The sequence below is a fragment of the Ziziphus jujuba genome, chromosome 5 (assembly GCF_031755915.1).
Source record: "Ziziphus jujuba cultivar Dongzao chromosome 5, ASM3175591v1".
Classification (NCBI taxonomy): domain Eukaryota; kingdom Viridiplantae; phylum Streptophyta; class Magnoliopsida; order Rosales; family Rhamnaceae; genus Ziziphus; species Ziziphus jujuba.
This window is the reverse complement of record NC_083383.1, coordinates 27,394,925-27,415,708: the sequence shown is the minus strand read 5'-3', so window position 1 is coordinate 27,415,708 and position 20,784 is coordinate 27,394,925. Positions and strand designations below refer to the sequence as shown.

At 32.0% G+C, this 20,784-nt stretch overlaps 2 protein-coding genes across 5 annotated transcripts; both read left to right on the top strand.

Annotated features, from left to right (window-relative positions):
• Positions 1–2,846: 2,846 nt before the first annotated feature.
• On the top strand, positions 2,847–8,729 carry LOC107421577 (ethylene receptor). 3 transcript variants are annotated; one of them, XR_001581792.4, is made up of 8 exons: positions 2,847–3,060; positions 3,836–4,783; positions 5,686–6,054; positions 6,171–6,437; positions 6,540–6,667; positions 6,859–7,056; positions 7,845–7,943; positions 8,018–8,155. XR_001581792.4 is itself a non-coding variant. In NM_001323874.1 (8 exon segments), coding segments are annotated over 8 exon segments (2,214 nt in total). In that variant the 3' UTR covers positions 8,367–8,439.
• A 5,330-nt stretch (positions 8,730–14,059) lies between these two features.
• LOC107421579 (receptor protein-tyrosine kinase CEPR2) lies at positions 14,060–19,767 on the top strand. Of its 2 annotated transcripts, none has more exons than XM_016030842.4 (4): positions 14,060–14,409; positions 14,683–15,028; positions 15,680–18,371; positions 19,082–19,767. In XM_016030842.4, exons 3-4 carry the CDS (start codon positions 15,812–15,814, stop codon positions 19,450–19,452), a joined length of 2,931 nt encoding a protein of 976 aa, XP_015886328.3. In that variant the 5' UTR covers positions 14,060–14,409; positions 14,683–15,028; positions 15,680–15,811; the 3' UTR covers positions 19,453–19,767. The 2 variants fall into 2 exon arrangements, with proteins under 2 accessions (XP_015886328.3, XP_015886326.3); XM_016030840.4 differs by having other exon boundaries at positions 14,680–15,028.
• Positions 19,768–20,784: the final 1,017 nt, after the last annotated feature.

The following is a 20,784-nucleotide window of genomic DNA, read 5'->3' as shown; positions in this document are numbered from 1 at the left end:
ATTGTAACTGTTCTCACCCCTATGATGACGAACCTGCACTAACTTTATGGATTGGAATTGGGTTGTTCTCGCCTTTGCTGATGTTGGGGTATTTTTATTTTATTTCTATTTTTTTGGACTGACGAAAAAGTTTGAAGTGTTACATAAGGATGACATTTTGATGTGGACTTAGATATGTAACTGCTTGAATCAATATTTTGTTAGATTATATCATTGTTACCGACGGTGAATTTTAAAGGTTTTATGATGGAAGCCTTGTTGTAAATATGCGAAGCCTTGTTGCAAAAAACTGGTAATAGATTGGTGGAGTTCGCGCTACTTGCATTGCGAGTTCCATTTAATAATACTAATAATAATAATCGGTGGAGTTGCTGAAAATAAAAATAGGGGGGGAAAAAAAAAGATTGTGTTGCATTTAGGGGGAAACTTACCAAATGTGGATAAGTATGTTGCTAAATAATATTTATTTCCTACAATGTGAGCCAATGCATTAGATGCCAAAAAGTGGTTATTGATCGACGGTGATATTATTAGGCCAGTGGGAATTTTTGTTGCTTACAATAAGTTCAAATACATGTGGGGGTCGGTGGTTGAAAATTAACAAAATTTTGAAGAGATGATTTGAGGCTGATGGAAAATAGAAATGTGCGTGAGGTTCGCATGTATTATATTATTATTTTGCAAATGAAAAAAAAAATTAAGAATTATAATTATGTTCTTTGGAGGTTTTATGAGCTCTATTAGTAATTAAGAAACAATTACATTATTTTTTATAATTTTTGTTAGATTTATCTTTGTATTTCTAACAAAATTTGATTTAAAGTCTTTGCAATATGTTGTCATAAAATGAAGTGAATAATCATATTAAACTGTAGTTAAATTAAACCTTAGATTTCCAAAGAGATATATATATATATATATATATTTATTTATTTATTTATATAAATATTAAAATTACGCAGAATGACCAAACTTTCTTCTAGTATACCATTTTGTGCTATATTTTTAGACTGATCAAAGGGTTATACAATTGCTTCAGAGATTGTTTTAGTCCATAAAATGACTTTTCCAGTTAATAAACTTAATTTTCTTTACCAATAACTTTGAATCCATATGGCTAAGACATGCAAACTTCGAAGCTGAGCCACATAAACTTGGAAGCATTTTTAACATGAACAATGGTTGATGAAAGTTGAACTAGAAAAGGTTATTATAATATAGCAAGGCTTACAAAATGAAATGAAAAAAAAAAAAATTCTTAACAATTAGATAAAATACTTCTTTGACCGGATAAAAGATAAAATACTTAAAATACTTCATTATTATCATTATAACTCTTAGGGTGCGTGGGCTTTACTTCTGTATTAAGGAAGGAAGCAAGTAATCCGAATGTATTGTGGTTTTTTTGGAGATTGTAGATAGGTATGGTATTAGTATATTATATCAAACTCTATATTGTTTGGATATAGTATGAGAATAATTCAAATGTAATAATAATAATTTTTATAACGTTAAAAATTTTTTAGTGCTAGCTTTAAGATTTATTAAAATTATGCAGTTAAATATGCTCCAGTAATAGGATAATTGATATCTTATGAATTTTGAACAAAAAATCTTATATCGAATATAGTGGCTAAATATGTTAACATGTTTGCTAATAAAAATAAAATGTTAACACACATATGCCATGTTCCCGCTTCATTGGAAATTAGGTTGGGCTGGGATTTCTCCATAGGAAATTAATGTGGGTGTCATTCTAACCCCATTAAAGATGCATTTCCATGGAGATTAGATTTTATGAGTTGTTAAATGAACATAATTCATAACAGAAAATATTTTGCATATTATTTGCTTTTGTACATTATTTTAGTTAGCATTTGGTTCACTATAACGGTATGTTTGGATAAAGATAAAGTTAGTGGAAATCTAATTCCTTTGGAAAAATGATGATTTTATTTTATTTGGATGTTTATTATAAAGTGGAAAATTATGGATTGGAAAAGTGATGATTTTTTTTTATTTGGATGTTTATTATAAGGTGGAAAAATATGGGTCCAGAGAATTAGATTCTCACAAATAGAGAAAAATATATAGGAAAGTTATTTCCACCTATATAGTATCATTTTAAAAATTCAAAAGAAAATAAGTTTGAATTTTTTTTAAAGTACATATTTGTTCTTAATTTATTATACAATATTATATTTAATTACTTATAGATCCCAATTTTTCTATTGCTAACCAAACAAACCAAGAGAAAAATTAATTCTTATAAAATTAAATCCTGAAAAACTAAATTTCAAGAATCAATTTCCCTTACACTTTTCAAACAGCACCTAAGTAGAAGCAAAATCTTCATTAAAGGGAAAAAAAATAAAAATAAAATAAAATCATCATCTACAATTGAATGAACATAAGCTCAAAACACTAAATAGTTGGTATAAGATGAAACACTAATGGAGTGTAAATTTTTTTTAACAAATAATAATAATAAAAAGATGTATAGTAAAAACACTCAAATTAAAGGTTGTATTTAAATTGTTAAAAAGAATAACTTCGAAAATAATAATGTGTAAAGCAATAATACCACGTCCAAAAATTTTATGTTTATTTTATTATTTTAAGTGGATGACAGAATTGTAATAAAAAATGAGATATTAAAATATCCCCCAAAAAATAGAAATAAATAAAAGCCGAAAGGACAAAAACACTCCCCCATCACAAAATCCAAATGGTATGATGCAACCCGTAGGCCCGACCCAAGAAAAGATAGTTAATACGTACTACTCAAAGCTGACTGGGCCTAGATCGATGGGCTTTGTTTTCATTTTCTTACCGGAAAAAGAAAGAAAACCCAAAAAATAAGATAAAAGTAGTCCAACCGAAGTTGATGCCGACTCGGAATTGGACAGTAAAAAAACAGTAAAGTTTTCCCCCAAAAAAATGGAAAATTTATCTCCGACAGCCATGTTTTGTTGACTTGGGTTGAGCAGAGCACCACCTTCCATCTCCGCCTTCCAGAAACGAAGCAGACCTTGTCGCCATTGATGCCTCCACAGCAAGGTGATATAGAACTCTCGCTTTTTGCTTTTCGCTTTTCACTTTTCGCTTTTCTCTTTCAGCATCCAACACTTGACCAACTACGACCCACAAGTTGATTCCCTTGTTTCTTTCCATCTTTCTCTTGGATTTTCTTTCTTTTCAATGTTGGCGTGATCGAATATGAATACCCAGATGAGAAGTGTTCATCTGAAAAATACGATAAATGGGTTTTCGAAACTGTAATATGGGAATCGGATCCCAGAATTTTTTAAAAAATAAAAAATAAAAATTGTTTTTACTTTCTGGTGTCTATTTGTTTGTGTTCTATGTTGGTTTGTCCATGTTATATTAGATGTTGGGAAAATGGATCGGTTTTTAGTTTTCCGGTTCTGCAGAAAATTTTTATGTAAATGGAGATGTGGGTGTGGGTTCAGGTTCTGTTTGATACCACAAGTGGAGCCTTTAATTAAGCAGAGCAGGTGTTCACTCGAACATACACTGACTGACATCTATCTATCTATCTTAAAAATTTCCTAAAAACGGGTTTTTTTTTGGTCCATCTAACTTTCCTCAAATAGTATATTTTTGGTGGTTTGGTAAGTATTGGTAAATTTCATGTCTTCTTTATTCAAAACAGGGTTTATAAAATCTGATCAGTTTAAATTCACTTTATTCTTGATGCTGGTGTTTATGCTTGTGTGTATATTTTCTTTTGTCTTTCTTTTATTTATTTTTTTCCCCCCAACTCACTTGGGACTATAAATCCTTTCATAACATTTATTCTTTATAATTTTAGGCATGTAAAAGGAGACATATGAGCTGAAGTGGCTCAATCATCATGGAATCCTGCAACTGCATTGAGCCACAATGGCCGGCTGATGAATTGTTGATGAAGTATCAATACATCTCTGATTTTTTTATTGCTCTCGCATATTTCTCCATCCCTTTGGAAATCATCTACTTTGTCAAGAAATCTGCGGTATTTCCATACAGATGGGTTCTTGTTCAGTTTGGTGCTTTCATAGTATTGTGTGGAGCTACTCATCTTATCAATTTGTGGACTTTTACTATGCATTCAAGAACGGTAGCAGTCGTAATGACCACTGCTAAAGTTCTAACTGCTGTGGTGTCATGTGCAACTGCCCTCATGCTTGTACACATTATTCCGGATTTGTTGAGCGTTAAAACTAGAGAGCTGTTCTTGAAAAACAAGGCTGCGGAGCTTGATAGAGAGATGGGACTTATTCGTACACAAGAGGAAACAGGTCGACATGTCAGGATGTTGACCCATGAGATCAGAAGCACCCTTGATAGACGTACCATACTCAAAACCACGCTTGTCGAACTGGGGAGGACTTTGGCACTGGAAGAGTGTGCTTTGTGGATGCCAACACGAACTGGGTTAGAACTTGAACTTTCTTACACTCTCCATCAGCAGAATCCAGTTGGATATACTGTGCCCATTCATCTTCCTGTGATTAACCAAGTCTTTACTAGTAACCATGCGATAAAGATCTCTCCAAATTCCCCAATAGCAAGACTACGGTCTCTTGCTGGAAAATACATGCCTGGAGAGGTTGTTGCTGTTCGAGTCCCACTTCTACATATCTCTAATTTCCAAATTAACGACTGGCCGGAACTTTCAGTAAAACGCTATGCGTTGATGGTCCTGATGCTTCCCTCAGATAGTGCAAGGCAATGGCATGTCCATGAGTTAGAACTGGTTGAAGTGGTTGCTGATCAGGTATGAATTTTTCTTACTTGCCATCTTTTGAAATTTCGCTTACTCTATAAGAAATGCTTATGCAATTTTCCTTATCCAGTTTCAACTTGTAGCTGCTTTTGGGCATGTTTGAGTACTTTATAAATTATAATTATTATTCAACGTGGAATTATTCACTTATGAAATAAAGTTATTCATTTTAGTAAATTGAGTGTCACCAAATTGTGAACCTCCTCCACAATGTTGTCATGCAGTAGGATATTTCAAATTATATGGTTTATTGACCTCTTTTAGCAATAAAAATTGGGCCTTGGGATGATATGATAATAGGCAGAAGCAAACCATTTCAGATGGTTTAACTTTTATAATATACCTACAGCATGCACACAGCACTAGTAATTTAGATTTTTGTAATGAACCCTGGGTACAACATGAACTTTGAAGAACTTTTGGAAACCAGCACGCAGCCTATAGTATAATTCTTACACTGATAAACCATGGAAATAGGTTGTATTTCATAAAAACTGTTACCATAGGAAAATATTCCAATAGGTTTAAGTTTATTAGTTGCATTTAAAGAAGTAACTCGCAGCATCATATAGGTAGAACATATAGCCAACTCTTTCTTGTTTTAGAATAAAATACATATTGCAATTAAACAACGCAAGATGCTCTTTTGACATCCAGAAGGTGGGATTGGTTTGCAGTATATTGGTATTCACTAAAACATTGTAATGTGGATTGGAAATTGTCTTAGGTTGCTCGATCTCATGGAACGGTTGAAAAATAAATAAATAAATAATATAACGAATGAAGGTTGAGGGTCTGAAGAAGATATTCCATTATTAGTAGCTTGCTGTTATATACTATGACTCACAAACACAAAACATGAGATGTTTATTTGATAATTCTTATGGATTTAGGTGGCAGTTGCCCTTTCTCATGCTGCTATATTAGAAGAGTCAATGAGGGCAAGGAATCTTCTAATTGAGCAGAATGTTGCCCTTGATCTGGCCAGGAGGGAAGCAGAAACAGCAATTCGCGCTCGCAATGATTTCTTGGCTGTTATGAACCATGAGATGAGAACTCCTATGCATGCAATTATTGCACTTTCTTCCTTGCTACAAGAAACAGAGCTGACTGCTGAGCAACGCCTGATGGTTGAGACAATATTAAAGAGTAGCAATCTTTTGGCTACACTCATAAATGATGTATTAGATCTTTCAAGGCTTGAAGATGGAAGCCTTCAACTTGACATAGGCACTTTTAACCTTCATTCTGTATTCAGAGAGGTAGGCTTATATGTTCCTTTCAACTGCTAGCCATTTGAGACTGCATTATGGCATGAAGTTATTTATGGATTGTTTAGCTGCCTGATGTAGTTGGATCTGTGTCTTGCTACTTTCAGGTCCATAACTTAATCAAGCCTGTTGCATCAGTCAAAAAGTTGATGGTTATGTTAAACTTAGCTCCAGATTTGCCAGTATATGTTGTTGGTGATGAAAAACGCCTTATGCAAATTCTTTTAAATGTTGTTGGTAATGCTGTCAAGTTCTCAAAAGAGGGCAGCATCTCAGTGGCTGCTTTTGTTGCGAAAGTAGAATCCTTAAGAGATTTTCGAGCTCCGGATTTTTTTCCAATGCCAAGTGATTGTCACTTTTATTTGCGTGTACAGGTATGCTTCTTTGCTAATTAATTGAAACCCATCAGCTTGGAAGTGCTTACCTTTTCTCTATGAAGTTTGCTATATGGGTAACGTTTTTCTTCTCTAATATAGGTCAAAGATTCTGGATCAGGAATTAACCCCCAAGATATTCCTAAGTTATTCACCAAATTTACTCAAACTCAACCATTGGCAACTCGAAATTCTGGTGGTAGTGGACTTGGTCTAGCAATCTGTAAGAGGTACTTTTCTACTGCTTATATCATGTTTACACCCGACTTAATTTTGCATTATACAATGTTTATATTTTGCTTGGTTTTTTATGTAAAGAGAACAGTTTCAATTGGTCATTTTGCCTATTGTTGCATCTAATGTTTTTTTAAGGCTGGCCCTGATCTGTCTAAGAGGTTTTTGCTGTATGTGGTTTGAGCAGGTTTGTAAATCTTATGGAGGGACATATATGGATTGAGAGTGAAGGTCTTGGCAAGGGATGTACTGCCAGTGTCATTGTGAAACTTGGATTTCCTGAGCGATCAAATGAATCGAAGCCGCCTTTTGCACCTAAGGGTCAAGCTAATCATGCTCAAACAAATTTTCCAGGGCTGAAAGTTATTGTTATGGATGAAAATGGGTAAGTAACATTGCCATTTTTCTAATTCTCTCCTTTTTACTTAAAATTGATCAATTGCCTTGTAAGGTACACTTCTTGTTTATTTTATTTTATTTTATTTTTGTTTAATTGATTTGAGGAAACAAAGAGGCCTTTCAAACTGTGTTCTTCTTCTGGTCTATGTTTTTTGATTGTTAAAGCAATTAAAGTGTATAAACCATTCTAGGCCCACCTCCTAAAAACTCAAGCATGTTGGAGATGCCTCCAGAATGGTTTATATACTTTAATACTACTGATGATTAAAAAGAAGGTTTATGAAGCTTAAGGATGGGTAAGCTTAGGGTTATGTATTCGAGTTCAATATTATGGACTCACAGGTTTCCTGCTTAGGATTAGGCTATGCAGTGTGACGATTGATTCTTTTATGTTTCTTTGAACTAGAAAGATAGTTTTTGATTGTGTCAATGTCTTTTATTTAGAAACATGGTTATTTATGAACTCTAAACTAACCAAATTCCTACAAGTGCTAAAAGTATATAATTGTTCCATGTCAGGGTGCTGTGTGTGTATATGTTAATTGATTTACTTATGTAAGTTGCATATGGTATGCATTTAATTATTCTATTTTGGAAAATTATTAAGGCTATGTTTTCGGAATCTATGAAGCTTTTGGTAGCGATTTGTGTCATGTAGACCTAAAGCCATGAAGTACCTGATGTCTTGAGTTTCCTACAAAAACCTTTTCAGTTTCTTGAGTCGGTTATTGATGTCATTCTTTTTAAAGTCTTAATCGATCTTCCATCTTCCAGAGCTTCATATGGATCCATTCTTAAGCGTTGCACCAATTAAACCTTGAAGTTCTCTCTTCAACTTGTATGATTGAACAATTGCAATCAAGTGAAAAGCAGGTCGACAGATTTAGTTATTCTGAAGTATATTCATGTGGGTTGCGATGAAAATGATTGTTGTTCTAATGGTACAGGGTTAGCAGGACCGCAACGAAGGGGCTTCTTGTGCACCTTGGATGTGATGCAACAACTGTAAGCTCAAGTGATGAATGCTTGCGTGTTGTTTCTCAGGAACACAGGGTAGTTTTCATGGATGTGAACACCAATGGTTATGAACTTGCAGTCCGGCTACATGAAAAATTCGCAAAACGCCATGAAAGACCATTAATAGTAGCGCTTATCAGTACCACAGACAAGGCCACCAAAGAGAACTGCATGAGGGTTGGTATGGATGGAGTTATACTTAAGCCTCTTTCAGTTGATAAAATGAGGAGTGTTTTATCTGAATTACTAGAACACCGGGTTCTTTTGGGGCCAATGTAACCTATAGCAAAACTGACTACACGAGGCAATTCTAAAGCTGAACCCAAAAAAAAAAAAAAAAAAAAAAAAAAAATTGGAGAAAGGAGGAGACGAGAGCTTCTTCAAACGATTTTTACGCTATCTTGTACATACCGTATGGTATTGTATCAATAGATGGAAGATGGAGCTATTGGTGCAAATAATTGGATATTAGATTTTTATGTAATTATTGTTTTGCATCTTGGCAGAAAATTATATATATGCAAATGTATCAGTGAACAGATTTGTGTGGGAAATAATGCCCACCTTGTTGAAGAAATTGGTTTCTGTTTTGCCCAGCTAAAAAAATTAATGTTTTCTCCAAATGGTTATATTTCAATGAAATAGCTTTGAGTTAAACGACTAAATAATGTTTTCCATTTAAATTGGAGTTTATGATGCTTGGTGACTGTTTATAAATTTTCCATATAACTAAATAACATAAGATTTGTTAGAAATAATAAATGTAAACGTTATTTCATATATATATATTTTTTTTCATAATTTTAAGCTTTGATCAAACTTTACCCTTCTAGCTCACGAGTCTTCTCCGACTAATTAGACATTTATTGTTCGGACGCATAAAGAAAACCAAATAACAAATCAGTCTCTAATAATTGAATACTTGTTATGAAATTCATAATTAACATTTAAATTCATAGTTTATAAATATAAAATCCAAAAAAATCAATCTTCATAATGATATTAAGTACTCGAGTAATAAAAAACTAGAAGAATTTATGTTGGAGAACGATAATGAAAAAGAAATAACATATATATATATATATAAATAAATAAATAACTCACTAATGAAAATTCATCACCTTTGTACCTCTTTGACATGCAATTGAAGTTTCCGGAAGAGGGAGAGAAATGCATCAATTTGAGCACAACATTGAAGTTTGGTGTAGATATAAAGAATTAGGAGAACAAGAGAAATGAATTTTTCATACCCTTACGGCCTTACCCTTCTCTGTTTCCAGAGGAAAAAAATTGAGCTAGTAATTTTTATTTTTTTTATTTTTTAACACCTGACCCAATGAAAATATAAAATCATAATCATTGCCATTTAAGCTATATTTATAATTAAAAAAAGAAAAAGAAAAGAAAACATGGCAAGGCCTGCTAAATGGATTGGCTCCAAAAATAAAAAGGTCGCTTATGTTTAACAGGAAATCTGGGACTGATGAATATGTATTATAGGATGGATCAATGAGAAAAAAGTAATTATTGGACTATAATTATTTTTCACTAGTATAAAATGAATAATAACATATATAATCGAATAAAATTGCACCTCGTTTTCCATAATGAAATATGAAGAAATTATTGTGAATTACTGTACCATCACAGACTGTTGCACTGTACTTTGTTTGAATTTTCAATTTAGATTGTCAGTCTCCCAAAATAAATTAAAAAAAATCCATCTGGTTGTATGAAAACTACAGAACATGTATATCTTAGGATGGCCCATTAGGGCCCTTTTCCTTGATTTTTTTTTTTTTATACTGTTTGGTTGGGAAGAAAATTGTTTCATTATCTCCGTCTCTATATCTATATATATATATATATATATATAAATTTTATAATGTGAATGTTTACAAATTTTATCGTGTAAATATTTATAAAGACAACGATTTATAAAGAAAGCGCCATCAATAAAAATATCCAAACGTCAGCATAATGAAAAGTACTAAATTAGCTGATGGGAGAGAGTATTGCCTTTTTCTTTTTGCTTCCTAACCACAGACTTAGGCCATGCCCCGTAGAATGGGCAGCCCTGCGATGCATGACATGTGCCCCATTTCTGTACTCCAATTAGTGTGTCGGTGCTTGGACACAGGCATATGTTATCCCCTTTCAATTTTCTCTGAAATTAATCTGCAAATTAAATATATTATTATTGTAAGGAATTAGAGTGACAGAAATATTGATACAATTATTATATATTGTAAATATTATTATATTTCTTTTATTGATACTATTATTAATACATCAATAGAGTTTTTATTATGGGTAGCAATTTTTTTTTTTTTTAATATTGGTGAATTTTTTAGGGAATATTTTATAAAGAGGATGAATGGTATGATCAAAGGAATGTATAAAAGGAACTACTAATGCTAGTAGCTTAGCATAAAAAAGCCACTCAATTATTATCATATATGGGTTTGAAGTGTAAATTTTTTTTGTTTTTGTTTTTTTATTTGGTAAGAAGGACAAAATATAGGCTGTTTGAATCCATTTTACAACAATAAGTATTAACTACACAAAAAAAAAAAAAAATGATGAATTGAAGAAAGAAGAAAAGAGAAAATGCAATTAACAAATTTGTTTTTATATATTTTATATTTATACTTTCTTTAATCCTTGTCCAATTAATCCAGATTAATAGAACACTAACTTATAAAAAAATTAATAGAAAAAAGAGAAATTTTGAATTTAAAAAATTTTCTTTCTTTCCATTTTTCCTCTTATAAAAAAACAGGCGTTTTTATTCTTTATATACGTACCAAACAAAGTGATTGAAGAGAAAAAGAAAAAGAAAAAGAAAAAAAATAGTATTCTTTTTACTTTCCTTACCTACAATACCTATTCATCTTGTCTCTTCTCTTTACCAAAAAAACATAGTTAAGACTAATGTTTTTACCCTAATAAAAGAAATTGCATAATTTAGTGTCCATTATTATTTGGAATTTATCATTATAAAAGCATAGGAATATTAACAGTGCTAATTAAAAAAGCTGCCTAATTGGTTAGTTTGATGGGAACCAAAAACCCAATCCAATTCACATCACTAACTGCTCCATTTACTCTTTAACACGCTTTCCAACCTTCTTTGGTAACAACTAATTTGTGCTTGGTTGTCGAGAAAGTGCATTAATTGGAGATTATTTCTTAAGTAATGGCGAGTAAATTCAAAAAAGATAAAGCAAACTTTAAGATTCTAACAGCTTGTCATTATGACTACTTTTCTTTTAATATCTCTTCCTTTTTTCTGTGAGTGTATGAAGAAACAACGTAGAGTACATAACAAACACGTAAAAATATAAACATAAGCCAGTTTTTTTATGGGATGAATTTTATAACATTATACCAACGAGTTATCATTACAAATCAACTCTTCAAATTTTAATTGGAATAAGAGACTCTAATTAAATAAATCCGAAGAAATCAACAATAAGAGAACATAATTTTCTATGAGAATTATCTCAACGAAATAATATAACAAATTCAATAAATGATATCTCAAATATTAAATATTTTGTTGAAAATATATATATATATATATATATATATATATATATATATATATAGAAATTCTATGGTGAGGATGGTCCACATGAAAAGGATAGAAATTCTATGGTGAAGACGGTCCGCATGATAAGCACAATATTAGTGACGATTTTTTATAATATTAACGACCGTTTTTTAGAAAATCGTCACCAATACTATGAAAAACCGTCACCAATATTATGATCCGCATGAAGATCGTCCTCAGATGAACTGTATATATATATATATATATATATTATATTTTAAAAGCATGTGTGTGTGTGGGTGTGTGTGTGTGTGTGTGTGTGTGTAGGTCAAAATGTGGTCCTAAGGGAATCCATTGGATTCGTATAAAACAACTACCCACCTCATGATCAAATAATCAAGAAGCCAACAAAAGCGTAGAAGATTGGTTGGTAAATGGACGGATTTCCCTAATGCCTTGCTAGCTTCTCAATACATCCGCATTTTTTCTTTGTTTTGGGATTAAAGAATTAATGACTTCTTTATTACTTGACGGGAACAGAGAGAAATATCGAAAGAGAAATATTAAGTACGTAGTTTTAAATTCTAAATTATTTGAGTATGTAATAGACATAAGAAGAAGATATTTATGTTTTTTTTTTTTAATTTTTATTTTTTGCTTAAAAAAAGGAAGAAGAAGAAGAAGATATGTATGTAGATGGATGATAAAAATATATATAAAAATAAATATAAAAAAAAAATGAAGGTAATTAGAGAAAGAGCGTGCAGTTGTCAATCCCTTTCAAATGCATTAGTTGTTGGGGCATCATGTCATATCTCACTCATTTACAGAAATGACTTGCGCCACTACTGCCTCCAATTTTTTTTTTTTTTCAATTTTCGAATAATATTCACCAAGAATACTACGTTTCATATTTATCATCTAGTTTTTCTTAAGAGAAATTCTTACATTTTTTTTTTATGGGTTAATTTCCTTTGCCCTTGGTGTGCTTCTGGAATTAAGAAGCAAAATCTTATAACATACACACAAAAAATATACACATATTTACGCGACTCACGCATTCTTTAGTGGCTCCACACACACACACACACAAAATATCCTTTTATAAATTCCGTTGCTTTCTATTTATTTTTTTATTTATTACTTTTGGTAGAAAGAAAGAATCAGCATGGCATACCAATATATAATCAAACCAAATGAAACAACCTTTTTGTGTTTAAAAAGGATTTCAAAAAGTTAATATTAAAAAAAAAAAAGATATTACATTGTTTATTGCCACATTTGGAGCTCATAATCCATTGCAGAAAATAATTTATTCATATAATCATATTCAGATCAATCAATTTGATACTTTATTAGATTTTTTTTTTAAAAAAAGATACATTTTACTTAACATCATTGAAATAATTCAATGATGAATAAATAAAGTTTTGATAGTAAAATTATTAAATCAACATAATATATGACTCATTATATATATATTTTTTGGTGATTATGACTCAATATATTTACATATGCATGATATATTATGTAAATACATCTGTGTTATACATTCTAAACTTTTCAATTTTGTTCTAAATTATGTAAGCATTTTTGTTTCCCTTACATTTTCCATGTTAGAATTGCAAATAAACGGAAAGATTTTGGCTAATTAGTTTTCAAACTATAGGACCACATAAAGGGGAAAAAAAAAAAAAAAAAAGAAGACATAGAGAGAATTAAAATAAAAAAAACAATACTTCAGCTTCTTGTTTTCAACAGTCAAAAGATCCGATCAAGCTTTTAACCAAAAAAAAAAAAAGAAAAAAAAAAAAAGAAAAAGGAAAGATCCGATCAAGCCAAAATCAAAAAAGGAGAAATTGAAAGGTACAATAGGATGGATATACAAACGGGCATGTGGCATCATGTAGACTCTATATTTTTTGTATGGATAAAAATATTATAATAAAATATATAATACAAAAAACACATATTTACATAAATGCAGAGTCGAGCTTATCTTATAGAAATTATATTTTGATCCAATCCAAACAATTTAAAAAATATAAAATTTAAATTTTGTTTTTTTGGCCTCATATATATAATAATCAAAGCTAAAAACTTTGAATACAACTCAAGTACATATAAGGGCAAAGCCAAAAAAAAAAAAAAAAAAGTACATATAAGGACAATATAATTACAAATTTGTACAATTACTCTAAAAAATCCAAAGATTTCACCATAATTCAACTATAATTTGTAAAATAATTAAAAAGATACCATCTGAGATGCTTAAATAATTTGACAAATCCAAATTAGCAACAGACCAACAAACACCCACAAAATCTTAAAAACAAAACAGTTCATATTATTCTCTCATATAAAGACAATATTATAATATAAAACCAGACATTAAAATGAACAGCCCTCAAAAGTTGGATCATATAAAATCCATTTTTAAGATTTCTTAGCTTTAAAACACTGATTTCCTTAAAACCAAGAAAATGGATGGGTCCCAAAAACCGTACCATATTTGTTGCTTGTAGAAGCAGTGAATGATATGTTTTTGAAGCCAAAAAGATTTATCTGATTTTATTTTTTATTTTTTGTTTTATGAAAACGCTTTTTTGACTCATCTCAGGAACTTATATATGTTTTTTCTCCATATTCCTTGATCCCTCTCCTCTGACTCACATATAACGCATATATCAGCCTCGCTCATACTAATAATGCCACCATGTTTTTGTTTTGTTTTGTTTGCTTTTACTGTTTTTCGCTCTTCTCGAGGTGAGTAAATTCCAAAACTTAATCGAACTATATTTGTCTTTTGCTCTGCATATGTGGGTTTCTCTTTTTATTGCTTAGAAGTTCATAAAAGAATCAAAATCTTTATTCTTTTTTATTTTTCAAACCTTCTTTTATTCTCTCCTGGTTTTCTTTCTTTTTTCATCTTTCTGGGATTTGGTTTTTCTTTGAACTTCGTGGAACATGTGCTTGTGGATTTGTGAGTTACTGTGTGTCTGATATAAATGCTTAGTTGTAACATTTTATCTGCAGCAGAGGAGGTTCTTCAATGAGCCAGCTATAACAAAGAAAAAAAAGAAGCTTTTTTCTCGGGAAAATATATACTGCAATTGCTGTTTCTTGCTCTTTTTTCTAAGGGGAAGTCCAACGCTTTTTCTTTCAGCTTTTCTTTTCCAAGAATTTTCATAATGGTCTCTAAAGCTTCTTTCTAAGCCGCTATTCTTCTAGTGTCAATTCCTTTATTCATATTCTCGGAATTTGCCTCTTTCTTTCTTTTTTGGCTTTGGTTTCGAAGATTGGAATTTGTCCACTTTGAGTTAGCAATGGCAGATTTTATCAAACTCAGCTATTCATTTCCAGGGTAACACTCTTCAGTGTGCAGGTACTGTATTCAAACACTTCTAGAAATTTTCTTTCATGTTCATATTTATCTTTTTTTTCCTTTTCTGGGAATTTTTTTTTTTTTTTTTTTGCTTCTCTTGGGCTTTCCAATTGCTTTACTAGTAAAATGATTAAAGAATGGAAGGAATTTTTGAAATCTGGGTTTGGATAATTTGGAATGTTTGAAGACATTCCAGCTTCAAAAAGTCACTTTTAATTAAAATGAGAATATGGGTTTTGCTTCTCATTAGCCCATGATTGAAAAAATATCATATTTTACCATTTTCAAATATTCCTTTTCATTATTTAATTACCAGATTCAGTGTGGTGAGTTTCTTTGCTTAATTAGTGAGGAAAAATAAAAACCCCAGATGCAAAAACAGATGATTATGAGTGACTTCAAAGCGTGTTCTTTCTTTTCTAATTTTCTTGAGAACAATCACAGTACTAAATAATATTTTAATGATGATAAATCCACAGCTACAAACAAAAGTGACCTTCCTTGAACATGATCACAACATCACCTAATTTCTCTTTCTTTCTCTCTCTTAGGCAAGCTTAATTTAAATTGAATAGTTTATTGGAAAGCTTATTATAAAATATTGGTGTTGTAATAAAGAAAGATAGTGATTTGTGAATGTTTTCTGCTCAGCTGTTTGCAGGATGGTATTGGTATCCAATCGACATATAATGGCGTTGTTCATCCACTACCACTAGGCTAGATATCCTCAAGATTCTTCCTTCCTGTTTGATTTACCCATTTTGTCCCTGATCTTTTTGACCAATGGCCTCCAAAGTCCCCTTCCTTTCCCTCCATTTCCTACAAGCGTTTGTATTCTTAAATTCCTTGCTCTTCCCGCCCTGCATGGCTCTAAGTGTTGAAACAGAAGCCTTGCTTCAATTCAAAAGAGAGCTCAAAGACCCTTTGAACTTTCTTGATTCCTGGAAAGATTCTGATTCCCCATGTGGTTTTTCTGGTGTTACTTGTGATCTGGTTTCCGGGAAAGTTACTGAAATCTCTCTTGCAAATAAGTCTCTCTCAGGTGAGATTTCGACCTCCATTGCTGCCCTCGAGAGCTTGACCAAGCTCTCATTAGCTTCAAACCATATTTCAGGAAAGATTCCTCCCCAGCTTACCAATTGTAGCAATCTTAGAGAATTGAATCTCTCAATTAATGTAATGTTTGGAAGGATACCGGATCTTTCCACCCTTAAAGCCTTGCGGATTCTTGATCTGTCTACGAATTACTTCTCTGGAAGTTTTCCCACTTGGATAGGAAATCTGACAGGGCTTGTTGATCTGGGACTTGGGCTAAATGAATTTGATGAAGGTGTTATTCCTGAGAATCTTGCAAATTTGAAGAACTTGTCTTGGCTTTTTCTGTCAAATTCCCATTTCATCGGAGAGATTCCAGAGTCTATTTTCGAACTCAAGGAGCTGGGCACATTGGACATTTCAAGAAACAAAATCTCTGGGAAGCTCTCGAAGTCGATTTCGAAAATGAGGAAGCTTTTCAAGATTGAACTCTTTGCCAACAATTTGACTGGAGAAATCCCACCCGAGCTTGCCAATCTTACCCTTCTGCGGGAGTTTGATATCTCTACAAACAATTTTCATGGGATATTGCCTCCAGAAATTGGAAATCTGAAACATTTGACAGTTTTCCAGTTATATGAAAACAACTTCTCTGGAGAATTCCCTCCTGGTTTTGGGGATATGCAACATCTTTTTGCTTTCTCAATATATGGGAACAGTTTCACTGGTGACTTTCCAGCAAATTTTGGCAGATTCTCACCATTGGACAGCATTGACATATCCGAGAATCAGTTTTCTGGCAATTTCCCAAGGTTTTTGTGTGAGAACAGGAAGTTAAAGTTTTTGCTTGCTTTGCAAAACAACTTTTCTGGGGAGTTTCCGGATTCATATGCAAATTGTAAATCTCTAGAGAGGTTAAGAATAAGTAAAAATCATTTATCTGGGGAGATTGCTGATGGCGTTTGGGAACTACCATATGCAACAATGATTGATTTTGGTTATAATGACTTCAGTGGAGGGATATCTCCCACGATAGGTTTTTCTACCAGCTTGAGTCAATTGGTATTATATAACAATCGCTTCTCAGGCAATCTTCCATCGGAGCTTGGCAAGCTGATCAACTTAGAGAGGCTCTATCTGAATAACAATAACTTCTCTGGTGAAATACCTTCAGAAATCAGTAATCTTATGCAGCTTTCATCATTACATTTGGAAGAGAATTCATTAACGGGACCGGTACCAGCTGAACTTGGTAACTGTGTGAGGATGGTGGAGTTGAATCTTGCTCGTAATTCTTTGTCTGGTAATATCCCCTATACATTTTCACTAATGAGCACATTGAATTCTCTGAATCTTTCGGAAAATAAACTTACAGGTTTAATTCCACTAAATTTGGAGAAATTGAAACTAAGTTCCATAGATTTGTCTGAAAATGATTTATCTGGAAGGGTCCCATTTGATCTATTGACCATGGGTGGATACAAAGCCTTCAAGGGAAATAAGGAGCTCTGTGTTGACCAGAAATCCAGGACTGGTGCAAATTTGGATATGAGTATTTGTTCTACCAAGCCCAGTAAGAAAAGTTTCCTGCAAGATAAAATGGTTTTGTTCTGCATAATAGCTTCCTTGATTGCTGTTTTAGCAGGGTTCCTGATTGTAAGCTATAAGAACTTTAAGATTGGTGTTGGTGACATAGAAAACAACTTGGGAGAGGGAATGGAAACAGAATCAAAATGGAAACTTTCATCTTTCCACCAATTGGAATTTGATGTAGAAGAAATATGTGATTTGGATGAGGACAATTTGATTGGAAGTGGCAGTACCGGGAAAGTTTTTCGCTTAAGTTTGAAGAAAAATGGCAGTACGGTGGCTGTGAAGCAATTGTGGAAAGGAGATGGTGTGAAAGTTCTGGCAGCAGAAATGGATATTTTGGGGAAGATCAGGCATAGAAATATATTGAAGCTTTATGCCTCTTTGACAAAAGGAGGATCAAGTTTCTTGGTCTTGGAGTACATGGTAAATGGTAATCTGTTTCAAGCACTTCATAGAGAGATCAAAGGTGGGCAACCAGAATTGGACTGGTATCAAAGGTTTAGGATTGCTTTGGGATCAGCAAGGGGAATTGCTTATTTACACCATGATTGTTCACCACCGATTATTCACAGAGATATAAAGTCAACCAATATCCTACTCGATCAGGACTATGAGCCTAAAGTTGCTGATTTTGGTTTTGCAAAGATTGCAGAAAAATCTCAAAAGGGTTCTGATTATAGTTCTTTTGCTGGCACTCATGGTTATATTGCTCCTGGTAAGATTCAAATGGTTGGCATAGTTGCTCTTATTGACATTTTTCTCAACTCTGGTATATTAATATGCTCATAGGTTTCATGTAGCAAATTTATTTTTTATATTTATCTCTCTTTATCTTACCATGTCATGTATTAAGATACAAGTTTTTTATGGATTCTGCATTCACACACAATTAGTAGTTGTCCCTAGTTTCTTTATCATATGCATCACATATTTAGAAACAGAGTATATATGAAATGACATTCATATGGATTCATTTGGTCCATCAATTCGTCTTATATTTTTCACTACTTTATAAAACATCTGCTTAGAATAATATATCTTTATGATCTTGTTAGCATCTATAGTTTCTAACATATCCTAACATACTTAATGAAACTTGGACATAGACTGGTTAATGGGCTTGAGAAATCCATGGATTTCCCTGTTTGTGTTTCTTTGTCTGAGAATGATATAATTAACACTGATTGCAACCGTGCTCAATTCTTGTGTCCTGTCCTTACGGAAAATTCATCTTTTATATTAGAACCAGTTATTCAAACTGTGGAAATAATTAATTCTGGTTCATACCCATGTTCAAGTTTCATTTCTTACTAATAAATTTATGCAAGTAAGTCCATGGACCATGGTCCATTTCAGAGCTTCCAAAATGTTTATTGAACATGTCTTAAGTTCTTCCTAATTTCTAACATTTCTCTTCGATTCCAGAACTAGCATATACTCTCAAAGTCACTGAAAAGTATGATGTGTATAGTTTTGGCGTGGTGCTGCTAGAACTAGTTACTGGTAGAAAACCGATTGAAGAGGAGTATGGTGAAGGAAAAGACATAGTTTATTGGGTTTCAACACATCTCCATGATCGCGAAAATGTCCTCAAGGTTCTCGATGACAAAGTGGCATCTGAGTCAATCCGAGATGACATGATTAAGGTGTTGAAGACTGCTATTCTATGTACAACAAAGCTTCCAAATCTGCGCCCTACAATGAGAGAGGTGGTGAAAATGCTTATTGATGCTGATCCTTGCTCTCTCCGGTCGCCAGATGACAATTCAGAAAGAAACAGCAAGGTTCTTGTCTAGTCATTCTCCTCTTTTATCAGCTGCTAAACTTTTTGAGGTTGAAGTTTTTACCCCTACCCAAAAAACAAAAAAACAAAAAAAACAAAAATTCCCTTTTGGGGTTTAAGAGTTTCATGCAATTTTAGAATCCTACCATGCGTATTTTGTTGAATCGAAGGTGGTGTAATTAGTTCCAAATCAGAAGCTCTAAATATGGCATCTGGTCTTATGGAAGTTAAAGTTGTAGCAAAAGTTGATGTTGTAATCTCATTACTACTGCTGCTATTGTGTATAAGCTTTTGTTCTTTTTTAATAGAGGAACAGTTTTTGCTATCACAGATTACCCTATGTTCCGATACTGGTATGCAACAAAGGAAAAGAAAATATAAGGGAATTATAATTTTCTTGCATTCTTTTCATGAAAACATAATATTTGTACAAAACTTATATTTTCTTCTTATTTGTGTTGACATTCGAAATAAACAAATTACATACAATTATATAGGAAAAAAAAAAAAATATATATATATATATATATATATAAAAGGGAAATTAAAAACTAACCATGTTTATAAATGAGACTTAATTGGTTGCATTTATTTTTTTATTTTAATTTTTTAAACTAAAAAAAAAAAAATATGGAAATGTAATTCAAGGTAGAGATGAATATATGAGTCGTATTTGCTAAGTGATGTTGGTTCAGTATTGATAAAATATTTGTATCCACAGTTTGAAAGCTGTAGATTTGAAATATCAGAATAAAAAATAAAGAATTAATTATAATGATAAAAAAAAAAAAAAAATGAAGAACATGTCAGTTGCAATAGTGACCATATAATAATTTATGAAAATTTAATGGGATGTTTGAAGAGGTCGAAACATTTATAGAAGAGAATCCGTCTTCCATTTGATGCTAATTGGTACAGTGCGAAGTTAAATTCAAGTCCATTTGGTGGACTTTTTGGTGGATGTTTGACCAAATCTTCACTGTTCCAAGACGTTTGCTCATTGCAATTCCATGTTTCTCTAAATATATTTTTGTTACCGTCATTCACCCCCAAAAAAAAAAAAAAATATATATATATATATATATAAATATATATTTTTGACATTTTATATAATTGTTGTAGATTTATGTAATTTATAAGAATACGTGGCATTTGTAATCATCACAAATATTGAAAAGATATAATATTATTAATGTGGAATAGTAAATAATTAAACGTTCTTGTCCTGAAAAGTAATTAAAACGTTTAAGTTTGAAGAAAATTATATTTGACTTGCCATGTAGTTTTCAATAATTCAGCGTGCTTATGTTATTATTATTACCTTAATTTTTATTTACTTATTTAT